Genomic DNA, 11,768 nt, shown 5'->3' on the forward strand with positions numbered 1-11,768 from the left:
GGTGTACTTGCCACTTCAGTATTTTTTGTTATTGTTTTAAAACGAGTCTTGGTTTTATTCATTGTGCCGCAATGCTTTTACAAACATTAAAAGAACGAGGCACATAGACGCTCAGACTCAGAACAAACATTCGTGGATCTCAGAAGTAGTAGAGACATTTACTAAGAACTGCTTATTAGTTAAGTTTTTAAAAAGGACCCTGAAAACGAAAATTTTATGGTGATAGCCTAGCTGCTTAGTAGTATGAAAATAAATATTTATTACCAATGTATATTATTATTGAAATTGAAGTGGACCTGGGCAGGCCACTTGGCCAGACGAAGTGACGGCAGGTGGACTAAGGCGGTGACAGAATGGTGGACAAGACAAGGCAAAAGAAGCGTCGGTCGTCCGGGAGCAAGAGGGGTCGATGACATAATAAAGGTCTCGGGTCGAGTCTGGAGCACAGGACCGTAGAAAATGGCACGAGAAAGGGGAGGCCTATGCCCAGCAGTGGGAGGATAAAGGCTGTGGATGATGATGATGATTATTATTATTGTTTATATAATAGCGGTTTAAAAAACTCCACAATAGGTTGCACATGAAATACTAAAAAACGTAAAAACTTATGGGATTGGATGCGATTGCATTGAATTGAGGATAGGTACATTAACTTAGAGTAGTCTGTCCTAGTTAGTGTTAGCAAATTACACACGTCACAATTTTTTTGTCATCACGCTCCGCCGGTTTGGCAACTTCGTTCTATTTCACCTAAATTTTCTCTTAACTTTCAAAGACATAAGAAGGTGAGACAAAGTGCTTCGTCTAAGGTAATAAAACTCTTGTGCTAGTCGTTGGTCCTTGACCTAAAAGAACTGCCGTAACAGCATCCATTACATCAAGTACAGTATGCAACAAAAGTCAAATGACACCACTGAAATACTGAATCTTTAGTACACTTTTGGCCTCAAGGTTATTTAGCTTTTTACGTGATGTTTAGAAGTACTTATTTTTTTTTCAATAAGTTTTTTTGCTGACTCTGCTTGTTGAATTAAGTACTGGGTACATTATTCATTAGATAGGTAATAAATTGCTGAAGTCACGCTGTTAATAGGAAAGGTGGTAAGCATTGCACTGATAACAACAATCCAATAAATAAACAATTGTTAAGTGCAATTAGATCAGTTTATGTTATTGTTCCTTGTACAATCACAGTATATAGGTACCGATGTGACTTTTTCAAAGTTATTTGTACTTTCCTAATATTTTATGACAACATTGATGGTGGAAAACCTTCTGTATGTAGCCTGGATTCTAAATATTGGAATCTAAAATCGCGATCCTGAAGTGAGACGAACTCGAACTATCCTGGATGGGAGATGCCCAGCAGTGGGACGTTTTTAAGCTAACGTTTATCACCAATTTGCAATTTAAGAAGCCAGAAATCACCATTCTGGATTTACGTTTTAAGTATTAAGAAAAGAGGCTTTTTCCCGACAAGAGCTCAATTTCAGTATTATTATTTTCACTATTTCCAATTGCTCCGTGACCAAGATAATGATCTATTTCGACCTCACTGTATCAATATTTGTGTTATCCGCAAATATTTATTTTGAGTCTGAGTATGAGTGTGAAATTTTAGAGACCAGAGAAAATCTTCTCGTATTCTCTGCAAAACTATATGTTAAGCCTTTTTACTGTAAATATTAAACTTTTAAACTCTTACTGAACGAAAAATAGCTAAGGTAATCCTAACATTTCATGTTACCTCACAATAGGCATTGGGCACGAGCTTTAGAAAATAGGCCAACCAATGAACTTATTTAATACCAATAATCAGTTCTATTTGTTCTCCGAATAAGAGTTATTTTTGTTTGCAGGTATCCTACATACAGCCCAGCGCTGTGTACAGATCGTCGATGTACGATAGCTATACTGCTCAGCTTCACTTTGCCGCCTATTCTCTGTATACCTTCGTATTTTGTGAGTATTCTTTTAATTAAATGCTTTGACAATCCCTTTTTGCTTTTCCTTGAGGCCTTAGGCAGTTCCGTGCCTTTTCTTTTTCTTTTGCCAATCAATTAAATCAACACAGTCCTAAAAAGGTTTGATGGCACAAATTGGAACAAAAGCTCTTGGGTGAGTTATTTCTTGCAGTAAGTATAGAATTACTGTTTCTATGTGCTAAACAGTTTGTTTTTATTGTATACTACCTGTTGCCCGCGACTTCGTCCGCGTGGTAGAAGATATAAGCTAGGAATTTTTGATCGCATGCAGTTTTTGCTGCATTTTCGTCGCAGCGTGATAGCATACAGCCTATTACCTTCCTCGATGAATGGTCTATTCAACACAAAATATTTTTTCCACTTTTACCAGTAGTTCCTGAGATTAGCGCGTTCAAACAAACAATCAAACAAACATACTCTTCAGCTTTACATATTAGTATAGATTATTTTTCTAAATTGTGGTTTGGGCGTAACATTTGAATTTTAAATATATCGTTCATTTTTGAAACATATGTACAACTTTTTCTACTGTAGGTAATATACAAAATATATGTTTAAGTATAAAATTATCATGCGAAAATATAAAGAATTATTCTAGGAGTTATTAAAAACATTGCTAGTGTAGAAAAAACCGAGTGATACCTAACGAAATGTAAATATGTGTTTCTCTTGATTGAAATCTAAAAATAAATCGTGTTAGCATGATACAGGCTATTGCTTTGAACTTAATAGGAGATATTTCGATGTTTAGTATTCAAATCTCGTTTTTAATATGTGAGTACATAGAAGTCGGGGTATTTGTAAATCACGGGATTATTTGGAATACAGTCAATATCTACGAAGACGTACTGTGGTATATGTATGTATTAATATAAGTTTTAACGGGAATTCTTAAGTTACTAGCCTACCCTTGGGTTGCAAATAGTTACCATTTACAAAACTTTTGTTTGTAAATGGTAACTATTTATATTGAGCAATTTGTCTTTGATTCTAAAATTTATTTAATTATCACACTAATCTACCATTACAGGTTACTTAACCTAATGCGGTAGCTAGGACTAAACAATGGTAAAGTATTTATGTGAACTAGGGTTTCAAAGATTGAATTATTATGCACATAGTTGCAGGTCTGAATTCCAGCAACTGTTTTATTATGTAATTTTCTGATAATGCTGATATGCATAGGCAATAAGTTAGCCTGATACACATGCCCATCATTGCTCCTCCTGGAATTGTTTGTTGCTTCATCCACTAAAATATAGAGTTTCGTTAAAATTCGTGATTTTCAGTAGTCTTTCAGTTGTAGAATTACTGCTAGTGTTTTTTTCTGAAATCAAAATGTTGTTTATAATAATATCATTCTGTATTACATCTAACTATAAATTCACTTTCATCTGTGCTATTCTCATTAAAATAAATAATGTACACTTTTTACATTTGACGTTCTTTCTATTGGAAACAAATTATTCTGTCAGAAATGTTTCTTTCATCCAAAAGTTATTATTGTCACGCCTTCTTTATGTTTAATTTATTCAGAGATTTTGAAATAAATATTTGTTGGAAATTTTAATATTAGGTATTATTACGTCTGTTAATACTAGCTAGCTATCTATAATATCCATTTTTACCGACTAGTAGAAGATTGTACATCATCAATTTTGATGTTGAATAACTTACTGTTGGGTACCTTTTGTTGCAAGCTTTTATTTAGTTTCTCCTGCCCCTCTTTTAGAGAACCAGCTTTGATTTCAAAGCAATCTGAAAGATTGTATTTTTTTAAGCTTGTTTATTCCATTCTCATTCCACCGTTTCGAGCTCTTTGCATCCATAAATGTTACTCATCTCCAATATATATATATATATATATATTCTTTAATTAACGATTAGGAGTAATTCAGTTAGACAGAATAATCTATTTACACCTATATGTAAATTTACGGAGTAAAATATTAACAAGGCTTAGTACAGCGCTTCTCTGTCAGCTTGTCGAACGCAGCGTCGAATTAGCAAGTATTGGAGGTTGAAAATTATTTTCTATTTCGGTGGAGCTTTGCTAAAATGGAAAATGGGTATATCAGGTATTATGTCATAGCAACAAACGGGTAAGAAGCCCCGATAAGTAATAAAAAATCTTCAATTTCCTACTTCATATAGGAACTTAACAATAAAAGGGATTTGCTGACATGCATAACCTAGAATATAAGTTAAAGGACGGGTGGTGAGAAGATTTAAAGTCTCCTCTTCAATGAATTAAGAACCTTAAAGCGAATGCACTAGGGTAGAATTTCCTTCGAATTTGAAGCACTTTCGTGGGTCCTTGCTGAATTAAGCTGGTACTATTACCAGGCGTTAAGACCGCTCAAATAACTCGGCTATTACTTACACAATGCTTTATCATCATAAAAGCTTGACGTACGTTACGAAGACGATAATTTTTCATGGCGCTCCTCAGGCATAAGATCTTTAAGGGTATATCTTAAACATATGTCTGTACAAACATTTTTTAAATGTTAATGGTATAATTGTAAGGTTTTGAGGAAGAAAGTAGATTTTTACTTGTAATAATGTATTAAAAAAGTTGTATTACATTATTACAGCCTTAAATGTTGTTTTTTTCTCGTCAATAAAGCTAGGAAATGATGAAAGGAATGAAAGGTAAGGTTTATTTAGAGTAGCCAACTTCAGTGTAATCATCATTTAGAAGTCCTACGTTGCTACGCCGATGCTTTACGTTGAGTGCTACGTAGACATTGTCCCGCGTAGCTTCCTAAAATCATTTAATTTTACTCCATTTCTTCTAAGCAAGTCTACTACTATTCGATACAATTTTTGAACAAAATTATATCGATTTAAAAATTATGATTTTCGTTATTTCTACTTTCTAAAATTATAACGAAATATTGTTTCATTGTCTTGTCTAAGATGTTATTATAAGGTCTTCGGTATCTTTCACAACAAATAATGTTGAATGTCATACCAGCCTGAAATTCTAGGAAAAAACAAGAACTAGAATTAGAACAAATTTCGATTATACCATTTTGGACGAATTTCATTTGAAGCCTTTGTTAGACTAAACAATAGAAGAATTCCAGTAATACAATCCCTTTTATATTCTGGACATGTTCAAACAAAATGTAATAATACGATATATGAGAAAGTTCAAACAATAAGTTTACGAAGCAAGATACAAATTACATTAATATCTAGAGTATAATGTTACTGATTATTCTATTGTTTGAATTGAGCAAAGTTGGCCAAGCTATAACTGTACACGTTGATCTATCACATGTCAAGCCACGCTCCATACCATGTCAGTCCATGGATGGGTGACCATCTATGTCATGACGAGTTCCTCCACGTTTTGGAAGACGCGTTAGATTGTGGGTCTTGGCTGTTATTCATACATCTTTGACTGTGCTACCTGTGGTCAAAATCCAGAAAGTTTGACGAATGGTCATACTAAAATTTGGTGTTATGCCCCCTAAAGGCTGATGTAATTGAAGTCTTCAAAGCAATATTCCGTACCACGAAAAATGACTTAACGTCCAAGATTTGCAGCTGTTGCTGTAGTCATGTATCAGGAATGTTATAAAGCTTATGCAATTTTTAATACAAGGCATGTATGTTAAAAAATTCACAAACTTTTCAGTACCGGTAGAAAATGAACTTTTCTAGCGATGTATGAATTTTCCTGACTTGTTTTCTTTAACCCATACATGTTAAATATTTATAATACAACTACCTACTGCAGAAAAAAAATAGTCATAAATGAGTTTTTTTCAAGAACAAATTATCATTTTCTCGTGCCTTTTCTATGAGCTCTGAAACCCGGTTTTAAATGAGGAAAAGAATCGTGCATAACCGTTCTGTAATAATTATAGTAAACGATATCGCTCAATGCTTGTGGTACAGACACAGCATAAATTCTATTTGCGTTCCAAAAATATCAAAAAGTAAAATATTCAAAGCGTCGTGTTTGACGATGCATCTAAATACTTTTGAGAGCATCCAAAACTGTTTGTGATACATAAAGCATATTTTCCGCAGCGTTCTCTATCGGTTTAATCCCACTGTATGCATCGCCTCGTATTAAAACTGATGGCATGTTCAATTCTGTATCGACACAATATTTATTTATGCGGTGTATGGAGGCTGTGTCAGTTTTTTGATTTCGAATTTTAAACGTCTTACTGCAATACTTACCATTCCTTTTGATTTTGAGTTAGATGTCTAATATTGAGATAGATTTAAATTTTAACTTCAATAAATTTTGGGTTGCTCTTGAATATCTTTTTTCGATTTGCCTATAATTACATTTTTTCAGCCGTGCATTCCATAGTCGAATATTAAATTGGCGTTATCTTTTATTCTTGCATCGTACATATAAATATTTAAGTTTTGTAAAGAGAGTCTTCCGGATTCCAAAGTCCGTTAATTAGATTATGAGGTATCCGATGGGTAGATACTTTTAATTTAATTACCTAAATAATTTGTGATAAACCATTTAAACAAACGTATATCTTAATTATCAAGAAGGTCCTTGTGTTTTCCTTGGCGATGGACAGATGTTCGGATGACACGAAACTATGCTATTATCGCTACAAAGGTTAACCGCGCCCTAAATTAATTAATGTTCTGGCGTTTTCCGGACTTCCTTGACATTGCTGTTCTACCCGCCATGTTTGTTTTGATCGGTTTGGTCTTTGACTAATAGTTGTGTTTATATCCGATTTAGTAATGGGATTTATGTATTAAAACTCCCGGCGAACTACGTACCGCCTAACAGTTGATGATCACAGTGGAGGCAGAATATTGAGATTATACTTACATACTTAGAAATATGAAAAGTAGATAGTAGCCGATTCACAGACCTACTGAATACGCATATAAAATTTGGTAAAAATCGGTGAAGCCGTTTCGGAGGAGTACGGTGACTAACATCGTGACACGGGAATTTTATATATTAGAAGATGACCTTTGCAATTTTTTTACTTCGTTCTTTTTTAGGAACTTTGCTTTGCGGAGTTTTGCTTGTTAACCTCTAATCGATAATTCTCTAACATTTACGTGCAATGCTTAATAAAAAAAGGACAAATACTTTTTACGCCCTTCTTTGTTCGAATAAATTGGGTTTGAGCATGGGAACCTCACACCTGGGTACATAGTTGCCATGCGAAATCTAGTAGGTACTTCTAAGCGATGCACATTGTTCACCGCATATTGCAATGTTTTATCGGTCGGTATTACCCTTCGATTGCTAATTATGTGACGGTCAGGTGTTGTAAAGATACGCTTGACTTATCTTATCTATGTGAACGTTTTCGCAAAATTGTTTCAGCTGATTGATGTTTCCGTTCGGTATGAAACATGAATAACAAATAATCGCCTCGTTGGTTTGCTAATCGGAATACTGCGATATTTTCGAGAGGGGTTTTAGTTTTAATACTCATTGAAAATGTAGCCGGAATTTGTTGTATTTAGCTTTGTTTAAAAGCAGAATTGTTGTTGTTTTTTGGAACTCTATAACTGAGGCTCAGTCTGCTGGCTCTCCGTCAATTACCGTAATTGCTTGAATTGAGAATGTGTTTCTGTTGCCTCTATGACTACAAATACTGAAAATTGTGGTTTCAATATTAGCTAAGTCACTAGTAAATGAAGAATACGTAATTAAAAACCCACGTGAGCGTACATGATGCAGAAATGTGACGCTTCGATGGATTTGTAACCAAATTAGATAGAAAGACCGAAGTTTTAGAAATTCATGTACAAGATTTCTTGAGATAATCGAATTCACTTCATGAATGTGTACGCCGTGGGTACATACCTTATATCCATGTCTATTTATACTCTAGATATACGCACAATGGATTTGTATATTCAAGATTTCGTTATATAACACTTTTATTTCTAGGTTTCAAGAAAAATTTCGAATTCAATTAAAATGTTGCTTCAAGACGATTTAAAAATACAAGACTTTGTTAGCCTTTTAGAAATAATGTTTTTAGCTATTTTGCCTATAAAAAATTTAAACCCCTTTGACCTTCACAATTACAAGCAACTTTTTTTAAAAAAGAAGAAAACTTATAACTGGCCTATAAAAGCTCTGAAAAAAAGGTTTTTGTTACAACGCGGGAGTGTTGACCTGACATCAAAAGAGTTCAAACAGACTACTAACACACTCATTTTCTATTTCAGGTATTCACAATACACAAAGACTTCGCGTTCGATAAAAGCGGGAACATGCTCACCAAAGTCTACTTCGTCGATTCGAATTACAACGGGAGCCTTTACCAGATAAACTTCTGGGTCCACGCAGTGCTCATTAAACTGCTACCTTGTGTGATACTAACGGTTATCAGTGCTTGGCTGATAAGAGCGTTGTATAGAGCGAATAATAGGAAGAAGGCGCTTAAGGGGTACAGCGCTTGTCCAGCCAGTACCGTTGTCAATGGCAACGGGAATGTTTTCACGAGGAAGTCGACGAAGCGATCGAAAGCTGAGCGACGGACGGACAGGACAACCAAGATGCTGGTCGCTGTGTTACTACTCTTCTTACTGACCGAGTTTCCACAAGGAATTCTAGGTCAGTGTTTTATTTATTTGGGTTACGAAATCAATCCATCGCGTCGGTTTGTTTCGGTTAACCATTCAAACGTTGGAATTGGTTTTTGTAAGAATGGATTGGGGTTTGATCGAAAACAAAAGAGGTTTAAAATCCAATTACATTAACGAGAAATAGAAGGAAACAGTTCAATGTAGGTAAATTAATAAAGGAGAGTCATGAATTAGGTAGGGACTTACTAAAGTACGGTACGTACTTCAGAACAGCTACGTTTTGACTATTTTGCCAAGAAATGGTCTATTGCTCAAAAAAAGACAGTAGATTTAATCCCAAATGAGCTATGATCATTGCGCAGACCGAAATAACAACCGAAAAAAGTGTAAGTAGGTACTAAAACTCATGAATTTACATGTGTTTATAGTTTCGGTAGACTCGACCTAATTATAGAACACAAACGAGGTTTTATTGCTATAAAAATAATGTTGCCATAATAACTTACAGTTGTAATTACTCTAGATATAAATCTACTTTATAAAGCGAACGTAAACAGTTGGTTTTACAGCCGTTTCATAAAATAATTTTGATTTAGCGTTCAAGACTGGTACTTTGAGAAATGAAAATTAGTTCTTGAGTCGATTTAATTTATCTATGTGGGTAAAGCAATGTTCTTGTTGTCACTTACATTTTTCTAACAATATAGTTATTGTTGTGAAACATTTTTCTTTGTTTTTGTTGTGAAACGCTGAGATACTTGTACTCGTCCTTTTCCATTTGACATTTTTTTCCAAAATTCTTGCTGATTTCAAAGTTTTTTTCTTAGTTAGGTACCATGTACTCTTTATAAGGTTATTATTTATATTAATAGGTGCAGTTGGTATCGACTTATCTGATTTAATGATTGAAAAGAAAAAAGTGATTGTTAACTAAAAAAAATGTTTACTTTGACTATTACTTCAATTTCATTCATTTGATGTTTGTTATTTGTATGAACAATGTTAATATTTGTTCCTGTATTATAGAAAATAAAAAAAAAACAAAATATAAAATAACATATTTTCGTGTAAAAATATAACACCCGAAGGCAATTTATCATTGACCAACCTTATTTATTGGACGTGTGTATTGCAAATCATTTTTCATTTCCGTGGTTGGTCTACGCAATCCCACATTACGTTATTTTCCTTCGTCATTGGTCCTAATATTAACAAAGATTTGTTCTTATAGATGAGCTATTTGTCCAAGAATTAACGGCGATATAATCTCTCAGATGCATGAGTGTTGAAAGACTGGGTCGCGTTGATATCGAAAATAGAGTAATGTGATTTTTGGTCATTTTAGCTAGTTCTATCATCGTTGCCGTGAATACAAATGTCAGTTGTCTAAGAAGCTGTACTGTTCGTATACATTCTAAGACCGTACGGGCAAAACAAAAGAACAACTTTAACTCACTTACCTCCTTACGAAGTTTAAGTGACTTTACCCATTACCCGTAATAAATACTTCATACTAAAACTTTTATGTTCTTTCCCAGGTCTTTTAAGCGGGATCCTTGGCAGATGCTTCTTCAAGCAGTGTTACGACCTCTTTGGAGAGCTGATGGACATTCTAGCTCTTCTAAATGGAGCTATCAACTTCGTACTCTACTGCTCCATGTCCCGCCAGTTCAGAACAACCTTCGGCCAAATGATAAGGAACCGGTGTGCGACCGCCCAAAGGGCTAACTCTCATACAGAACTACAGACTACTTACGTATAGAAAAGGTGACGCAAGTTCTTGCTATCGGCTAAGAACCGAAACGGAGATTTAAGTGAGTTGTGACTCAAGTGTTTAAGTGAAACTGACAATTCTGGTGTCGTACCAAAGTGTAGTTTAAGAAAAAAATGTTGTAATGTTTGTTAGTTATTAGTGTTTGTAAGTAGTTTAAGCGATTTTCAAAGCTCGAATGATTTCGTTTGGAGATCTCGTTGCTGTAAAGATTGTTGTAAAAATATTTTGTCTGTCTATGTAACTCTAGTATCTGTTGCAAAAGTTAAGCTCTTAAGAAATACGCAAATATTAAATAAAATCTTTTAAACTATTGTGGTAATGTATGATTTTATTTCCCGTTTATTGCAAAATGTGTAAACACGAAAAAAATGCTTCGAGTTCCCAGTCTAAAAAAAGTGTAAGCTTATACTTATTGTTGATTACTGAGAGTTATTATGAAGTTATTCAACGATTTATTTAACTAGAGGAGTGCGATGTTGAGTTATCGGATCAGGGAGCCTACCATCACAAAATAAAGAACGTAGGTTGCAGCTGCAGGCTAGAGACGGAGCACTTGATAACGTAGAGTTGCCTCTTGCTTCCACAACAAAAGCAATCTCACTCAAAGAGGTTGGTAGCCCTCCCCAAGGCTCTGGTTCAGTAGATTAGCGAACTAGCCCATCGTATTAAGAACTCGGAGAATAAGCCGAAATAAACACAAATGTTCAAAGAGGCTTTTATCTGAAAGCGTATTCAGGGATTTAGAATTACTCATTAAGGCAAACGGAAGAACAGATAATTTGAATTTGGTTGCGAATAATCTGAAAGCAAGGTTTGAAATGCTAATTATGGTATTTTAATTAGGTAATTGTAGCGAGGATTTTGGGAATGTACTCAAACCTGCCAGCAGTGAGGTTAGGACAAAAACAATATAAAAAGATGGTTTTCCAAAGCTTTATTCTAGGATATTTTTTATTGTTTTTCGTAATGAGCTATATTTCAGTCCCATATATTTAGGCTCGCACTTTTCATTCCTGGAAGTAAAAACGTGTCATTCATTTTAAATATTCAATTCGATTGTCCGATTGGCATTAACAGCTGCGCAATCAGATTCAAATACACTTCCAATAAACATTACGTGTGTTAATGTTTCATTCATACAATTATTCCTCTACCAAATAATCCCATGGTCTCTTATTCCTCACTGTAACATTCTCAGAACAGCCGGAATAAATTACAAGTAAATTTCACATCATATATTCAGTTCATAACTCAATGCTTATTATGGTACTCTCAAACCTCAACGTTCAGTTACGCTATTATCCAACCTCGAATTAGTCTAATTAATAAAGTTATCCGGTGCGAGAATTTAAGGCACTCTAATAACAGTTAAACGAGTTTTAAGCTGTTCGTTTTCATTATGAAAATTTTGGAATGTTTAACGTGCACCTCTTATGGCAAAAAAGGTATTTCAG

At 34.4% G+C, this 11,768-nt stretch overlaps 1 protein-coding gene across 1 annotated transcript in view; it reads left to right on the forward strand.

Moving 5' to 3' along the window:
• Window positions 1–10,625, forward strand: part of LOC113494973 (sex peptide receptor) — a 48,544-nt gene extending 37,919 nt beyond the window's left edge. Inside the window, exons 5-7 of the mRNA XM_026873525.1 lie at window positions 1,860–1,962; window positions 8,181–8,568; window positions 10,079–10,625. Coding sequence (XP_026729326.1) covers window positions 1,860–1,962; window positions 8,181–8,568; window positions 10,079–10,302 — 715 coding nt within the window. The 3' untranslated portion in view covers window positions 10,303–10,625. The remainder of the gene's footprint in view (window positions 1–1,859; window positions 1,963–8,180; window positions 8,569–10,078) is intronic.
• The last annotated feature ends 1,143 nt before the right edge of the window (window positions 10,626–11,768 follow it).

This window comes from Trichoplusia ni, chromosome 1, assembly GCF_003590095.1.
Source record: "Trichoplusia ni isolate ovarian cell line Hi5 chromosome 1, tn1, whole genome shotgun sequence".
NCBI classification, from domain to species: Eukaryota; Metazoa; Arthropoda; class Insecta; order Lepidoptera; family Noctuidae; genus Trichoplusia; species Trichoplusia ni.